Source organism: Fomitiporia mediterranea, assembly GCF_000271605.1.
Source record: "Fomitiporia mediterranea MF3/22 unplaced genomic scaffold FOMMEscaffold_11, whole genome shotgun sequence".
NCBI classification, from domain to species: Eukaryota; Fungi; Basidiomycota; class Agaricomycetes; order Hymenochaetales; family Hymenochaetaceae; genus Fomitiporia; species Fomitiporia mediterranea.
Genome location: NW_006760396.1, coordinates 1,267,341 through 1,282,268, shown reverse-complemented (window position 1 = coordinate 1,282,268; position 14,928 = coordinate 1,267,341). Strand labels below are relative to the sequence as shown.

The window sequence follows — 14,928 nt, the reverse complement described above, 5'->3', positions numbered from 1 at the left end:
CAGTAATATACTAATAATCCAGGTGGTTTCTTTTCTCTACCGCTTTCCTCATCTGCAGTAGCAATGAGTCGTCCTAATACAAGTGCAATTTCACAGAATGTGGAGGGTAATCAAAGAGTTTATCCCGTAAAGCAAGAGTCTTCCATCGCCTGCGCAACTAGTCTCGCAAGGGGATAGCGTTGACAACTTGACATGCCAGCTGCCAAATCAGCACATCCAATTTGCATAACATAGTCTGCTAGTTCTCCGATAATGTCAGTCGAGACGCAAGTGCAGAGATGGAACAACTGAGGTGAATACATATGTACGTTGGATCGGGCATGCTGACTCTGCTGAGACACAGATCTTAGGGCATATAGTCTATTATGTGGTCATTAATATTGCTTACTAATCAACGGATCACATCTCCATCTGCAGGCAAATTGCAATACGACAAGAACTCAGACTGTCGTCTTCTCCAACTCGTAGTGTGTACAGGCTATTGTGACTATAGTGTCTGAATCTCCATTTAAAGCTGCAATTTCTACGAACCGTCGATCCAACAGGACGTATATACTGCAATTGCATTGAAACTCTGAAGTGGCATGCCCACAAACCATTGACGAAACAGAAGATGCTTGTGCTCCCGTGGTATCCGCTCAAAGACTAAGGCCTTAGTTTCCTGATATTTCGAACGCGGTGTGTGATAGCTGGATATGATCCATATACAGATATACCGATGCATGTCCTCATTGACGAAGATCTGGTGAACAGGGCTCGTTTAAGCTATGGTTTTTCTTGCTAACCATATGCTTCCCTCGAAAATGCACTAGCCGCAATACCTTCTCCCTTGTCATTACCGGTAATGTTTGTAGCGCACAAGTTGATTTTCAACTACATCTGCCGACACAAAATGGGCTGTTGGCTAACGGCTTCGCGCTGGTGTGTACATCGAATTGCGTAGTCATCAGTGATATCGTCGTTCGTAACTCGCAAGCGAATTCGCTGTCATAGCAAATATTCGAAGCCGAAGGACTGTGTTATCCAGCCAGTCAAACCACAAAGGTTCAAATGAAGACAAGATCTTGCACAGTTTTATTCATTTTATATAACTAATAGTAAGGTACGCAGTTATAGTACATTTTTTCTCGTTAATGCATCAGGATCGAAATACTCAACCAATCTACCCAAACACAATCAGGAATTTCAAGGACACGGATATCGGAGCATAACCACAGTGAAAAATCAATCAAGCTGCCCAAATCCAAGAGCGCTTTTGCTCATGTGCGTCGCCAAGTGCCTTGCGCAGCTTGAGTGAGCGAGCAAGTCGAGTTCCCTGACAACACGATTTCATTAGCCAGATGATTCTTCCCCATATGAGAGTACATACTGCGACACCCTTCTGCTCAAGAGCTGCACCGATTGATTGCTCAAGAGCGTCGCCGAGTTCACGCTCCTTCAGCGAACGTGACTGGTAATCACACAATTCTCATTAGCCAAATGAATCCTACTGGGAAGCAGCGATGCATATGGTGGCACGCACCTGCCCAAGGGCCTCATCGATTGATTGTTCAAGAGCGTCGCCGAGCTCACGATTGTCCAATGAACGTGCTAGCCGAGTTCCCTAGTAATGTCGTTTTCATCAGCCGAGTGAAATTTTATGTTGTGGGTTCAGGACTCACAGCGGCGCCCTTCTGCTCAAGAGAATTGTCGATAGACTTTTCCAGAGCGTCGCCGAGTTCACGTTCTGTGAAAGAACGCGAAACCCCAGGGACAGTTCCCTAACCGCGAATTCATTAGCTTGACGAGTTTTCGATTGATAGGGAGTACGTACAGCGGAACCCGCCTGTCCAAGAGCATTCTCGATCGATTGGCTAAAAGCGTCGCCGAGCTTACGCGCTTTCACGAGTCGATTTCCCTGACGACACGAGTTAATTAGCCTTGTGAATGTTTCTTTACCGGGATAATACAAATAACAACCTTTGCATTATTATTTGCGTTGCCGTCATTTCCTTTCGTGGATGGGCCCGCTACATTTCCAGCAGCATTGTTTGCCTTTGCGCCTCCACCTTGCGAAACAAGGACGCAGTTTCCAAATTTACCGGCAGTTGTGAAGCTGACGAGACAGCTCGCTCCATCGGTTCCTCCAGTGCACTTGGTTCCAGATGGCAAAGTACCGGAGACCTGAACAGAACCCGTCGACGCAGGTGCAGCCACACCATTCTTCGTAATTGTAACCGAGCCACCTGTAAATGAATCCCCAGTGCCTGAAGGATCAATCGACGTATCGGTGATCTGGGTCGAGCCATCTTTGCCACTAAGGTGTACCACTCAAATTAGTCTCCATCGTCTGATTGTAGAAACACTAGAGTGCTCACCCATTGAAGTTGGTGACCGTGACTGTGAAAGCGTTTCCGTTTGCCTTGACAGCGGTAGAACCAGCAATGGCATTTGCTACATTGACGCCCTGCCCGCACGGAGCATTGCTCGATGGGCGAGTCACATCTGATCGCACTGGAGTACCGGAAACGCCAAGAGCAGGTGTGACGATCGCATGGCCATGGACGTTGAACGACATCGAGAGTACAAAAGCAAATAAAGGAAGTGTCTTGAACGACTTTGCGAACATCATGATTGAGATGGAAGGCTATTCTGATGCAAGATAGAAGTGAAAAGAAATTATGAACAGATCAATGAACGACGCTGTCGAGGGAGGAACCGGCCTCGGGAAAATGGGTAAAAATGAGACTCTGCTGAAAGTGGGGGAAAATCGTAGAGAAATGGCATCTCGACGAAATACGCTGTTTTTTTATAGCGGTACATGTGGATAAAAGGAGCTTTTGTTCTCTCGGAGGTGGCTGTGAGGCCCATGACAACAGGCCACGCCTCCGTTGCTCTGGTTTTCGGCACATGATGCCGCCACATCTAAATTCATCAGAATACCTCTTGATGTTAAGCCTCATCCCTGTTATTCAAGCGCGTGCCTAGCCAGAACGAGAGCCCAGTTGGTTCAGACAAATAATTCTGCAATGTCAGCCTGTTGGGAGTGACGCCTGCGGACAACATTCAGACTTTACGAATTGCCAGATGCCGATCGTAAATTGCGTTTCCAGAAGTCTGGGGCAACAGGGCAACCTTCGTCGAAACCATCGATACTTTTTAAAATGATTGGACCGGACGAACGAAAACCAGTGATCTTTGGACCAATCATCACACACATCTCAAAAGCGAGGCAACGAGGAACGCGGTACCTGTGTGCTCGTGCGGGCAGTTTGACCCTTACGGGAATGGTTTGATTCCAGCCAGCCTCGCTATTGTTACGGTTGTAAATAACTGATGTCCTTCGAATACTTGTTTGGTCTGTAGCACCGGACGATGAGGGTGGTAAGTTCATCAGCAGTATTTACAACGAGAGCGCAATAGTACCTAGGAAAGCACCTGAGTTTGTTTTCGAAAACTAGTGAGGACTGTGTCAGTAATGTTCATCGTTTGAACACACAGAGAATTGTGATGATGTTGGACAATGGAGAGTCATTGGAGACACTGCAGAAACCTCGAAGACCTGACCGCGAGACCAAGAACTGCATTACCTATCATTATGTAATCAACGCTCGTCCAACAGGCTACGCTTGGTGTGCATGTACCGTGACATCGAGGTGTGTTGTCTCATCTCTAATACTGTATAATCTGGACCTTTTGGATTTTAGAGCTTCTGTATCACGCTGCGTAACAATATATTTTTGCCTCGTGCTTCTTTCTCCCTGTAAAGTACTAACCTACTAAGGTGTCATTGCACTTGAGGAATGACTCAATGAGTGCAACTTTGCCCTTGTTTACGCAATTCTCTGAGGTTACTAAGGCTGGCCAGGACGCAATCACGTTGCTTTCCAACAGAACTTCGTTTATATGCCGGTACATGTGGCAAAATACCACTGCTATTGGGAAGATGTATGCAGCATGCTAAACTTGCGTATATCGAGCCATTGACGCACCGACGCTCTATTGCATGATTACGCGGCATCGTTCTTCGCCGTTTGCTTGGGTGTCTAATAATGTTTGAGCTGGTAACAGGTATAACTGGTGTTTCAAGTTCATTTCGGTACCAACGAAGCTGAAAGTATTAAGCTGCGATTTCCCGAGTTGCATCTACACAAGACCCACCTGCTCTGGACTTATGCTTCATGACTACTGCTAGTGATTTTAATGGCGCATTTAATGCGATTTTTCGAGAGGCCGAAGCCACTTTATCCGTGATATCGATAACCTCCACAGCTACTGCATCGGACCTTCCTGGAGCAGGACGTACACTCGGGAACCTGTACAGCTACTTTGGGAAAAGGCTTGAGACCCTACTTAGCCGTCTTGCAGAGCGTCATGGGTACGGCCCTACAGCTATCGAAAAGCGTGTCCTAGTTTGCATCGGTTCTCCGCCCAATCCAAACTTTCCCGTCCCTGGATCCAAGCGAGACAGGAAGCTCCGAAAAGATTTGACCCGACTTGTACGATATACCCAGTATGTATCACCATCACTTTTTCATGCAATCTTGTTAAACTTAGCCGACATTAGGTCCAATATTGATGCAAACAGGGCGCTGGCTTGTCAAACTATAATCTCTCTCACGCTTTATCACAAGTATTTCTGCGAGCTGTTCTGCGAGCTCGATGCTTTGAAAACGTTCGCTGTTATCCTGGCTCGGGAGAAAGTATACGGAGAAACAGACTGTCTACTGTCTCCTTCACGCAAGGCTCTTCTATGTATCGCTGAAACCGAAATAAACACCATCGGTAGAAATTATTCGTTACTGGCTCTCCAATTTATGCAAATGGTCCGGCGTAGCAGACTGCACGATCCAAGTGAGCAAGATCTGTTCTACAGTGCCCATTTAAATGCGCATGAGAAGGTTGTGGAATATATTGGCAGTAGGTAAGGGCCGTAAAGCAGCCATTTCAAGTCGACTTGCATATCACTTTATCTAATCAGAAATTTGACACACAAACTATTAGGCATCCAGAGCGATCTTTCCTTGCTCTTTGCCATTTCACTGAAGTAATTCGCGACAGCATTCGTAACAGACGATTTAATTTACCGAGAAATCCAGATTCTCCACAATCTGTTGGAGAGGTCGGGAGCACGAGAAAACCCGGCTGGAAAGCGGAAAATACCTGTCTCCGCAGCCGTTTTCAGCAACAATATGATGGCCACAAAATGCTTGAAAGGTCTATTATATTCAACTTGAAGAAAGCGCCAAGTGATGTTGACTGGCATGTCCTCGAGCTCGGGATCCTCCAAATGCAAATTCGGGCACTTACATTGCAACGAAAAGGCAAATTATGCCGTTGTTCTGCAATAGCGTGAGTGTTTGGTAGTATTATATTTAAAAAGTATACGCAAATTGCTAATACGCCAACATTAGAGATTATGCCCTTTCTCGATTTCCCGACAAGCTGTCAACTGATATCGCCAACAGAATTCGAATTGCCAGCGATGCGTTAAGATTGGCAGTGCATGGGCAAACCTGCCCTTTTTGGGCCATTGAAAAAATAATGTCGGGTGGACAATAGCCATTCACTTATGCTCTTCTCACGTAAAACTCTGTAAACTTTATTGGAAAATTGTTTGCAATGCAATGTCTAGAGTCTGCAACAAATTATCTCGGGGAAAACAATGTGAGTTACCTGTGCCACTCCAGTCGGAATAAATTTTTGCAGTCAAAATTGAGCACCTTAAGCTTGTTTGCATAAACGTTTACTAAGATCGTAAATCTCATTCTTCTTCTCGTGTCTCCCTGCGTACTATGCTGCGACAAACAATCCAATTCTGGAGGAAGGGAGATCGATCGTATTGATCTTGTAGTACACACCTACAAAGATTACATTTGATTCTGCTTGAACCCAAAGAAAGCCGAAAGAAATTCCTAGCCCAAAATGTATCAGCCCATGTACAACCATAACAATCATTGACTCGAGGTTCGAAGTGATTAATCGAGACGAGCAATACGGCTCCTCTGCAATGGCGGACATTAGTACATAGCCATTAATCATTCTTCAGAATAACTCACAACAGCCTTCTTCGCTTCCGAATCAGCGCCAGCTTGAGAAATGAGAACACAGTTCCCAAAACCTCCGGCCGTTGTGAAGCTCACAAGGCAGCTCGCACCATCATTACCACCAGTGCACGCAGTGCCTGAAGGCAAAGTACCCGAAACTTGCACGGAACCAGTCGATGCGGGTGCCAGGACTCCATTCTGTGTGATCGTTGCCGAACCACCGGTGAAAGATGCACCGGTGCCAGATGGGTCGATGAGAGTCTCCGTGATCTCGGTCGAGCCATCCTGGCCACTAAGCATTCGGTGGACATGGTCAGAATCATGTACGCTGAACGCAAAGAAAAGTGGAAATTACCCATTGAAATTGGTAACAGTGACGGTAAATGCGTCTCCGTTTGCAGACACAGCATCAGAGCCAGGAATTGCACTCGTCACGTCAACGCCGGTTCCACATGGAGCGGCATCTGAAGTGCGTTTCGCATCTGCACGTACAGGTACGCCTGAAATGCCAATTGCGGGAGTGATGACTGCGTGTCCGAGGACTTGCTGTGACACTGAGAGAGCAATAGCGAGGATGGAGAGCGTCGAGAGAGACTTTGTGAACATTTTGATACAAACAAGTAGACGACGATTGCAATGTGAATTAACGTTGGATGAGGAGCCTGCTCCTGAGAAGGATAGTGCTTTAAGATCTGATTTGTGAGGTGAAAGCTGCTGGACGACGTACTCTTTTATAGAGATTAAGAAATCCTCAAAACGCTGAGCAGAAGCGTTTGCGGAAACCCAATCCAGACGTGGATTGACATGTCGAATGTCGAACAAGCCATAGCAACTTCGTACAAGTCGCTATTTCTCTACAACCCCGGAAAGACGGTCCAATTGACATGCTTCAATCGTCCTCACCACGCAAAAAATGGCTCACCTTTCGTCCACGATCTGTCGGTTTGTAAAAAAAGATAGCATGAACGATGTCTTCTCGATGATCATCATATGGACTAAGACATTTCGGAAGCACGTCTCCAGTGGCTGGCTTGTCTAGACCCGGCTTAGTCAGTGCGAGTAAGAGAAGGTTTAGGGAACATGAGCACAATACCTTCAGGCGAAGGTCCGTTAGTGATTGGAGACTGTCAGGCACGTCATGCACGAAGGAACTCGTGACGACGGTTGACATACGCGAAGTAGCTGAAATAGAGTATATGGGAGATTTTTGGACTTTAAATCGCTTGATCACTACAGCCGTAGTCTAAAAACACAGATTCAACTGCCTCCATAGCATCCGCGCGAAAGGAGTCCGTTCATAGACCAGAGATTACTGACGGTCGGATTTCGTGTTTGCCTTGTTTGTAGCTTCGGTTGCCACGAGTTGCCACGAAAACTACAATAGCGAAAGGGCAGAGGAGAACTTTCAGAGTGATGTATGAGTGTGTAGGAAAAGCTCTTCCATGTCCGTTGCAGTGGAACGTTCAACGCACGTTGAAGTCGATGAAGTCATCGTGAAGACGCTGACGTAACCAGTTCCTGTTTAGGAGAGATGACATAATCATACGCTTGACAATGCTTGCTTGTGAAATGATGTCTAAATGTACATGTAGCCGAATTCTTTGTGCTTGCACTGATCTACAAATAGCACGCAAAATAAGATTTGACTAGGGTTTGCTCTGGCGTAATACATTATATCTGAAGAGTTTGGAAAATCTGTCTGTTTTACTACTATAATTAGTATAATATGACACACCAAGCAATTAAACCCGTGCTTCAATTGCTGTAAGATACCTAATAATCCGTGCTGCATTCGGTCTCTTCAAAGGGTCATGAGACCAACAGCTTCGCATCACGTTCCAACAATTATCATCAATAAAGCAGTTCTCTGGTCGTGGAGGATGTCGTCCTTTCTGCAAATCCTTGTCAATAGCATATCCGTCCCAGGGGTTGTCTTTTTTAAGCATCTTTTTATTGATGAGCCAAGACTGCACATATCCTATAGGATTTTAGCACTCACCTCAAGGAAAGTGCACCCGAATGACCATATGTCCCCTGCACGAGTCGGGTTTGCATAGTCAATCATTGATTGGTTTGTCGAATTATCAACCTTTACATATTCTGGTGGAGTCCACGGTAAGCTCACGGGTGCTGAAGTATTGCTCGTTTTTTGCAACCCGTTCTCAGCCTCTTCCAGCTTTGCTGAGCCAAAGTCCATAATTCGAGCATTGTAGCGTGTCCCGTTAATTATCTCCACAATGACGTTGCTCTTCGTGCGAAAAACAAAAATTCTTGTCAGTAGGAGGTCACAAGGAAAGGAACCAACACACAGCTTTTAGATCACGGTGAATAGCAGGAGGTTCAAGGGAATGCACTGCTCATAAATGTAAACAGTCAGAAAATCCTGAAAGAATTGGACTTACTATGGTGCAATCCAATTGCAACGTCACGCATCTAATAGTTGATATCACCTTGTTAATTATATGAAAAAAATAAAGGGAGAAATCGCTCACCAGCTTGACCTTTTCTTTTAGGCTGACCTTCCGTTCAGAAACAAAGATACGTAGGTTCTTTCCTTCATAGTATGGCATAATCAAGGCGGGAAATGCTTCGCTCTGCAAAGGCTTAACAAACCCGAGGAGTGGAACGATATTCGCATGCTGCCCAAGCGACCTCCATATCCGGCATTCACGCTTGAAATACTGAAGAAAAATTTTGTTCAATAAAGACTAGAAAATCTCCGAATAGCATGATATACCTCAATAAGCAGCTTAAGTTTTTTTTCTGGATCGTTCGATAGTGTTGCGTACTCGGTGTTGACGACCTTTATTGCAACAACAGTCTGTCCAAACAGATAAACAATCAATTACGTGTGCTTGATGCTTACACGAGCGACATACAACACTACTTTCTCGGGATGTATACGATCCTTTGAGAATGCCTGCTCTGCGGCCGCCCTTGATTGCCTGAAGTCGAACAACTGCTCGTTCACTTATTTCGGGGACATGCCACTCGTTGAGGACTTTTTACTCCTGTTATCAGCTATTCAATGTGACTAGCAGCTGGCTTGTACTCACGCTGAGGAATATATGTCTGAATGTTCACCCTAGCCATCCTTCTTGGCTATTAAAGTTGGTCAAGCACCAAAGGATATATGAGAATTTTTGAGATCGTGACGAGAGGCTGCCTATATTGTGTGAAGCAAACAGAACGTGTTGGTCAGGTTGCATGACCAGCTGGTGTAGAACTCACCTCAATCACTCTGTTGACTGTCTTCAGCGTATGGGCATGCTTTGAGCAACTTTCCACCAGAAAAGGAGCTATTAGCGTTATTCAATTGGAAATTAGAGGACAACACACCTTCCTTTCTGCATCACAATGTGCATGAACATTAGAAAGCAGAGGCCAGATCAGGGTGACACCCGGACGAATAAGAAGAAAAGGCCTTAGCATACAATAAAATAGGTAGCAACAGAAACGTTTCAGTCACCCTTTGTCATTTGCTGTGAAGGACAAAGGGAGTGTTGTTGTCAAGCGGTTGAGATGGGACCCGCTGGGATCAACAAGCACACTTGCCCCATTGTTATTGTTTGTTGTACACACAAGGGTCCTTCTGTTTGCTTCCTTTCATCCGGGCCTTGTTCTTATCTAATATTAACTACTTGTTGGTCGCATCGCTGAATGTAAGTGATGTCAAGTTCCTTGAAGTGCATGGTAGATGTGAGACGACGTGCATGGGTCTGACCTGATTTGGACGTGCATTCTCACGCCTTGTCCCTCTACCCGCGCTGACTCAACTTACAGCACTGGTGCCCGTTCTGGTTGTATTGCAATGACTGTTCTCACTGTCAAGATGACTGTACAATGCACTACACCATGTATTTCTTTTCTTCATCTCTAAGCCTGTTAGCTTGGGTGGCTGCAGGGCCTCTTTTGCCCAGATGACCTACTAAATCTTTCATATATACAATTTGCAGTGTTTTATCCTCCCTCATACTGGTATCAGGTTGATTAGCTTGCATATACTGTATTCATGTATAAACACTGTTACAATCCTTCCCTAGATGCTTTGCAAAATGGACAAGTTTCTGAAACAGGCACGATTCGTTCCCCACACATATTATGACTTCTACCTGTCATTGCTACCCTGCATGTGCCTTTGATAGTGTGACCCCACGTGCACGCATCCCTGCGTTTAAGGTGTATCTTCAGGTGATCCAATAAGTGTACCTCTCGAGCTTGAGTTACGCACAATGCATATTCAAATCCAATTTGGTTCACCTCGTCAGTTGTCAGCGGGGCTGCTCGTTTGGCCAGTGTAGCAACTGCAGGCTCGACCCATGTATCTATTTCGTACTGTTGGGAAAGCTTGAGACTTTCAATACCATCCAAATTGAACTTGGACAATTCTTCGGCAGCTAAATCCTTAATCTCGATGAATGACCACCTGTGAGCAAGCTTTAATACGTGTAACCATTCCTTCTCTGACAATTGCAAGCCTGCTTGGCGATAAAGTCTGAAATTGCCAATTACAATTGGACAATGATGCAGGTACTAGGGTGTATTGACACTCACGGTGTGTACATTACAGTAAGCAATGCCTGGAACTCGTCAATAGTCACTTGCTCTAGTCGCAATGGGTGCTTCTCGTCAGAGCCATCGACAGGAACATCACTGCCCACAGGGAGGGAGAACATGCCAGAAAAAACGTCGGACTCAGTTTCAAATGGCTTTCGGTTGACAGTGAATAAGCAATCTTCGACCTTTCAGCAGTTTGAAGTCAATACCGATTGAGTGGCTATGAATATTGACACTGACAAGGAATACTATATTTGATGTCTTCCAGACATCAATCGTTCTATACGAGTGGATTGATTCTATTTCAATTTGAAGTAAGCTAAAAAGAATCAAATTGTATTCCAAACATCCCTCACCGTGTAGTGTTTGTGGACTAGATGAAGGAATTTTGTCTGTGTCTGAGAGTAACGAAATGTCATTCACACTCTCCTCAAAAATTGCACAGTTTCCGCGTTTTCGTTTCGATCGTGTGTACATTATGCGTGTAGAATAGATGAAGACACTATGCCCCTATTCCCTCGCATCAATAGTAAGATAGCACAAGTAAATTACCAACGTACGGATGGTACCACCAATTGATGAAGCAACTAAGCTACCTGAGTTAGCATGAGAGAGATATACAGTATAGTGGTGGTACGCTTACCTCAACAATGGCGGTGTAAGGTTGAAGGGAGTTAACAGGATGCGGATGTAGAATGCCGCGCTGTAATGAAGCATATCGTCACGTGCCATTCGCTCGATTGCCCGATATAGCCGGTTGGAGTCTTAGACAGTATACTCTTCTATGTGCTCCTTCAAAGCTTGCAGTAGGGAACAGCTATAATACTGCCTTGTGTACTGTGCATGCCATGACAGAGTCGCTCTTGCCATTCAACATGATTCTCTGTCATTCCTTGCATAGCTGGCGCTTCATCGTTGACGGCACTTTCAAGATAACGTCCTGAGGCATCTCTGCTGTTGATATAAATTTCGTACTTAAATAGTATGGAATCCGACCAAATTTCAATAAAACTAGAATGGTGGGTGTAGCTACAGACTCTAGGCAATCTTGTTTGGCTGTGCGTGAGTGCTCATTGCTTCATGTCGTTCACACAATTTTTATGCATAACTGTGTGAATGTTTCGGCCACATAGCGTCGAGGAGGGTCATTGAACTTGACCACCACACGTCCTATCTTCCCAGGCTCGGTTTCTTACTCTGGACTGTATGGCATGAATACATACACGTATAGTTGACTATATCTATATGCTTGATATCATCTTCCAGCAACTTGAGCATTGAATCAGACAGCCAATTCTATGCTTACACACAGGTATCTCCTTAATATGCATAGAATTTGGTCTTAAAGATGTTCAATGACAAGGAAGGCGACTCTTAGCTTCATAGATTCAGAACAGCTGGATTGTCTGGTCTTTGCTTATCTCTCATGCAGCTGTATGGCTGTCTGTCAAATACATCGGATCTGACAGTCACAGACAGATTACCTCATAAAACTCCCACTTAATCTGCTGTATCATATGTAGCTTTCTGTCATTTCAAACAAGATGGCCTGGACCTACTTGAGCAAAATGCCTCACAATTAGATCGGTATGTATTTGGAAGAAACGCTCGCAAGAATTTCCAAAACATTGGGCAGTACTTATTGCCAATCATCCTCTCATTCCCTCTATATTTAGATACGGCATGACCTGTACCTTTATCCAGCAGTTCATCTGTTTATCTGTAGCAGACCTCATAATACACACAGCACGATTTTAAGTCAGAAATGCCGTAAAGGCAAGACAGTCTTATTACTGCTTGTTATAGTGGTTCCAATTTATGTTTCTCAACGTACTCAGACAAGCATGTTTTCGCATGTTCTCACACAAATTAATTATTGTTCATAGATTGCAGGTATGTACACACAAGCTAACCTTCTGCTATAATAAGATTATCTAGCTTTGAAACTGTTTTCTCGGCTGTATACCGCAGTTTTGGCCAAGATCTCCCACCTTTCCAGCCCCAGCAACCTTCAAGGAAATCCCCGTATTTCATCGCAAATTCTTTGTTGGGAAATGGTGGATGTTTGCCTTTTCGGAGTTCTGCGAACACGTCAGCACTTGGCGGCCACGGGTCACATTCGTTAAGTATCTATAATAATATACTGAGAATTTGTGCATAGTTAGTATTGAATGGGTACATACCTCTAGTACGACACATGCAAGCGACCATATATCGCCAGAAGGCTTCGGATTTGTATAGCTTTTGAGATATGTCGCAGGCTTCACAAATTCTGGTGGCTGCCATTTATACTTTGTATTTCGCGTCGAGTTATATACAACATTCAGAATTGGATCGAGCAGTTTTGCTGATCCGAAGTCGTTGATGCAAGCAACGATCCCCGAAGCAGTTTCTTTCACCAGAATGTTTGACTAAACGATCGAATAAGGATTGAAATGCGACTTCGGTAACTGCAAATATAGTACGTACGCCGGAGAGGTCTCTATGCACAATCGGGTCTTGCAGACCGTGTACTAATCCGATCATTAACGTCTCGAGAACGCCATATATAGTTCACTCACAGTATTTGAGGCCATATGCCACATCGCGCAGCTATTCACCATTAGTACTCTTCAATAACATACGTAAAGGCTTTACTCACAAGAAGAAGCTTCGATTTGTCGCTCAGGGGAGTGTCTCGTCGGCTAACGTACACTCGAAGATTTTCGAGCGGGTAATAGGGAAATATGAGGGCAGGAAGGTTATCCTTGCCACACGAGGGGATGAATCCACAGACTGAAATGATATTCGGATGGAATCGAGCACGTAACCAGATGTCAGCCTCTCTTTCGAAATACTAGGACGAGTTATAATTAAAATCCGACTCTGGTTTGCAGGTTTTGAGAAACGCTCACAGAAAACAGCTTACTCCTGTACTTTTCCTCTTCTGCCCCGTCTTTTGTCCTGTGATAGGCATATGCACTTTTAAGAGACTTGACAACAACTGCACTCTTCTAGCATTTCAGAAAATTAGAAGTGAGATGAAAGGCTAAAGTTCCTGTACTCACAACATCCCGATGCCGCTCGACATTCTGCTGTATTCTGAGTATACCATGAGTCAAGGTGGCGCGGCCCGATCCAGGTAAAATAACATCAGACGCTGCAAAGCTATCCTCGGTATACACAGAAATATTGGCGTTTTTTAGTCCTTAAATAAGATTGTCTCGTCACTGTGCAGTGTGAAATAATAAGTAGGTCACGTACTTTCGATGACGGATGCCCTCCTGGTTTCTATTGCTTGAGCTCCGCTGGCCATCCCGTATTGGAGTTGTTCGCTGAGATTGACTGTCTTAAGGACATGAAATAAGGTGGGTACGTTTATGAGGCAAGCGTTCGTACTGCCGCGCAGGCCCAGTGCGTGCGACGAGCCTTGCAACGTTGCTTGAATGTCCATTGACTCATTGCCGAGGGTTTCGAGAGAATGGAAGCCAACCGATCGAGATTGAAACTCGTGTCAAACACAGCATGAGCCAGAACGCGGAAGCAAATAGGCTTGCACGGTTATACAAGGATTTTTACAAGGCACGTTTCATGGTCAGAGCGAATTTTTTCTCATACGGCCATGGCACAAACACGTAAATATCCACAAATAGTGAAATACCAACGGAACAAACAAGCGCGATCATCGGTTTCCTCTTGAGGAAAATATTGATCGGCAATACAAGACCCAACAAATGTCCACATGTTCTCATATTTCCATATTTGGCAAGGAGTTGGTGACACACAGTCGATCGGACAAAAAGGAGGATAATAAAGTGTCACAATCACCAAGGGACAAGATTTTGCATGCATATGCATTTATTAGACGAACAATGTGTTTCTTATGTGTGAGGATTTTAGCGTGTTCCTGATGTTTCATGCATGTTCTATTGCTGATATATTATTTGGTAATTGACGAAATTGGGAAGTCGTTATCGCCGTTATGCTTCCACGTCGTCCAATCGATACCGTCTCCATTCAACTCGCTTCCTTCCGTGCGGAAACAACAAGGAACACCCTTGTACAGTCAGTACAGCCTAGTCGGGGTTGTTAATGCAATTGTCCTTTGGTCGAAATTGAACAAGTGACAGAACATGGACAATTCACATGGGGCATTTCACAATTTCTTGCCTTAAGAAATAACTTACATAATGATAAACATTACTTGTAATTTAGTTTACCATTTTTGGTTGGCAGAAACTCTGAACAGAATTTAAAATTTTCATTATACAAAAACTAGAAATTAAATTTAACATTTCCCTATTTGTAAAATCTTTAAATAAATGGAGAAAATAATTTAAAACATAATTTAAAGTTTTTCCTATAG

The 14,928-nt window shown here is 44.4% G+C and overlaps 7 protein-coding genes across 7 annotated transcripts; 2 read left to right on the top strand and 5 right to left on the bottom strand.

The window, feature by feature from the left end:
* Positions 1-722: 722 nt before the first annotated feature.
* FOMMEDRAFT_160253 (uncharacterized protein) lies at positions 723-993 on the top strand (the record flags this gene model as incomplete). Its single annotated transcript, XM_007270041.1, has 2 exons — positions 723-745; positions 813-993. The coding sequence occupies 2 exons, from the start codon at positions 723-725 to the stop codon at positions 991-993; spliced, it is 204 nt and encodes a 67-aa protein (XP_007270103.1).
* A 112-nt stretch (positions 994-1,105) lies between these two features.
* FOMMEDRAFT_127988 (uncharacterized protein) lies at positions 1,106-2,659 on the bottom strand. Its single transcript, XM_007270040.1, has 7 exons — positions 2,358-2,659; positions 1,960-2,296; positions 1,814-1,897; positions 1,662-1,760; positions 1,523-1,603; positions 1,370-1,450; positions 1,106-1,315 (listed from the first exon to the last, which is right to left on the bottom strand). Exons 1-7 carry the CDS (start codon positions 2,609-2,611, stop codon positions 1,229-1,231), a joined length of 1,023 nt encoding a protein of 340 aa, XP_007270102.1. The 5' UTR covers positions 2,612-2,659; the 3' UTR covers positions 1,106-1,228.
* A 1,501-nt stretch (positions 2,660-4,160) lies between these two features.
* On the top strand, positions 4,161-5,335 carry FOMMEDRAFT_31069 (uncharacterized protein; the record flags this gene model as incomplete). The annotated part of the gene is made up of 3 exons (XM_007269805.1): positions 4,161-4,492; positions 4,547-4,903; positions 4,984-5,335. The coding sequence occupies 3 exons, from the start codon at positions 4,161-4,163 to the stop codon at positions 5,333-5,335; spliced, it is 1,041 nt and encodes a 346-aa protein (XP_007269867.1).
* Positions 5,336-5,957: 622 nt separating this feature from the next.
* On the bottom strand, positions 5,958-6,632 carry FOMMEDRAFT_136416 (uncharacterized protein; the record flags this gene model as incomplete). The annotated part of the gene is made up of 3 exons (XM_007270039.1): positions 5,958-5,984; positions 6,039-6,318; positions 6,382-6,632. The coding sequence occupies 3 exons, from the start codon at positions 6,630-6,632 to the stop codon at positions 5,958-5,960; spliced, it is 558 nt and encodes a 185-aa protein (XP_007270101.1).
* Positions 6,633-7,768: 1,136 nt separating this feature from the next.
* On the bottom strand, positions 7,769-9,119 carry FOMMEDRAFT_160248 (kinase-like protein; the record flags this gene model as incomplete). The annotated part of the gene is made up of 8 exons (XM_007270038.1): positions 7,769-7,972; positions 8,026-8,274; positions 8,336-8,379; positions 8,429-8,459; positions 8,519-8,707; positions 8,764-8,847; positions 8,906-9,027; positions 9,083-9,119. The coding sequence occupies 8 exons, from the start codon at positions 9,117-9,119 to the stop codon at positions 7,769-7,771; spliced, it is 960 nt and encodes a 319-aa protein (XP_007270100.1).
* Positions 9,120-10,019: 900 nt separating this feature from the next.
* FOMMEDRAFT_148622 (uncharacterized protein) lies at positions 10,020-11,300 on the bottom strand (the record flags this gene model as incomplete). Its single annotated transcript, XM_007270037.1, has 7 exons — positions 10,020-10,194; positions 10,258-10,521; positions 10,581-10,768; positions 10,824-10,882; positions 10,940-10,956; positions 11,144-11,170; positions 11,227-11,300. 7 exons carry the CDS (start codon positions 11,298-11,300, stop codon positions 10,053-10,055), a joined length of 771 nt encoding a protein of 256 aa, XP_007270099.1. The 3' UTR covers positions 10,020-10,052.
* A 1,191-nt stretch (positions 11,301-12,491) lies between these two features.
* On the bottom strand, positions 12,492-14,016 carry FOMMEDRAFT_160246 (kinase-like protein; the record flags this gene model as incomplete). Its single annotated transcript, XM_007270036.1, has 8 exons — positions 12,492-12,713; positions 12,767-12,994; positions 13,053-13,096; positions 13,145-13,175; positions 13,225-13,419; positions 13,478-13,576; positions 13,631-13,770; positions 13,827-14,016. 8 exons carry the CDS (start codon positions 14,014-14,016, stop codon positions 12,492-12,494), a joined length of 1,149 nt encoding a protein of 382 aa, XP_007270098.1.
* Between the last annotated feature and the right edge of the window lie 912 nt (positions 14,017-14,928).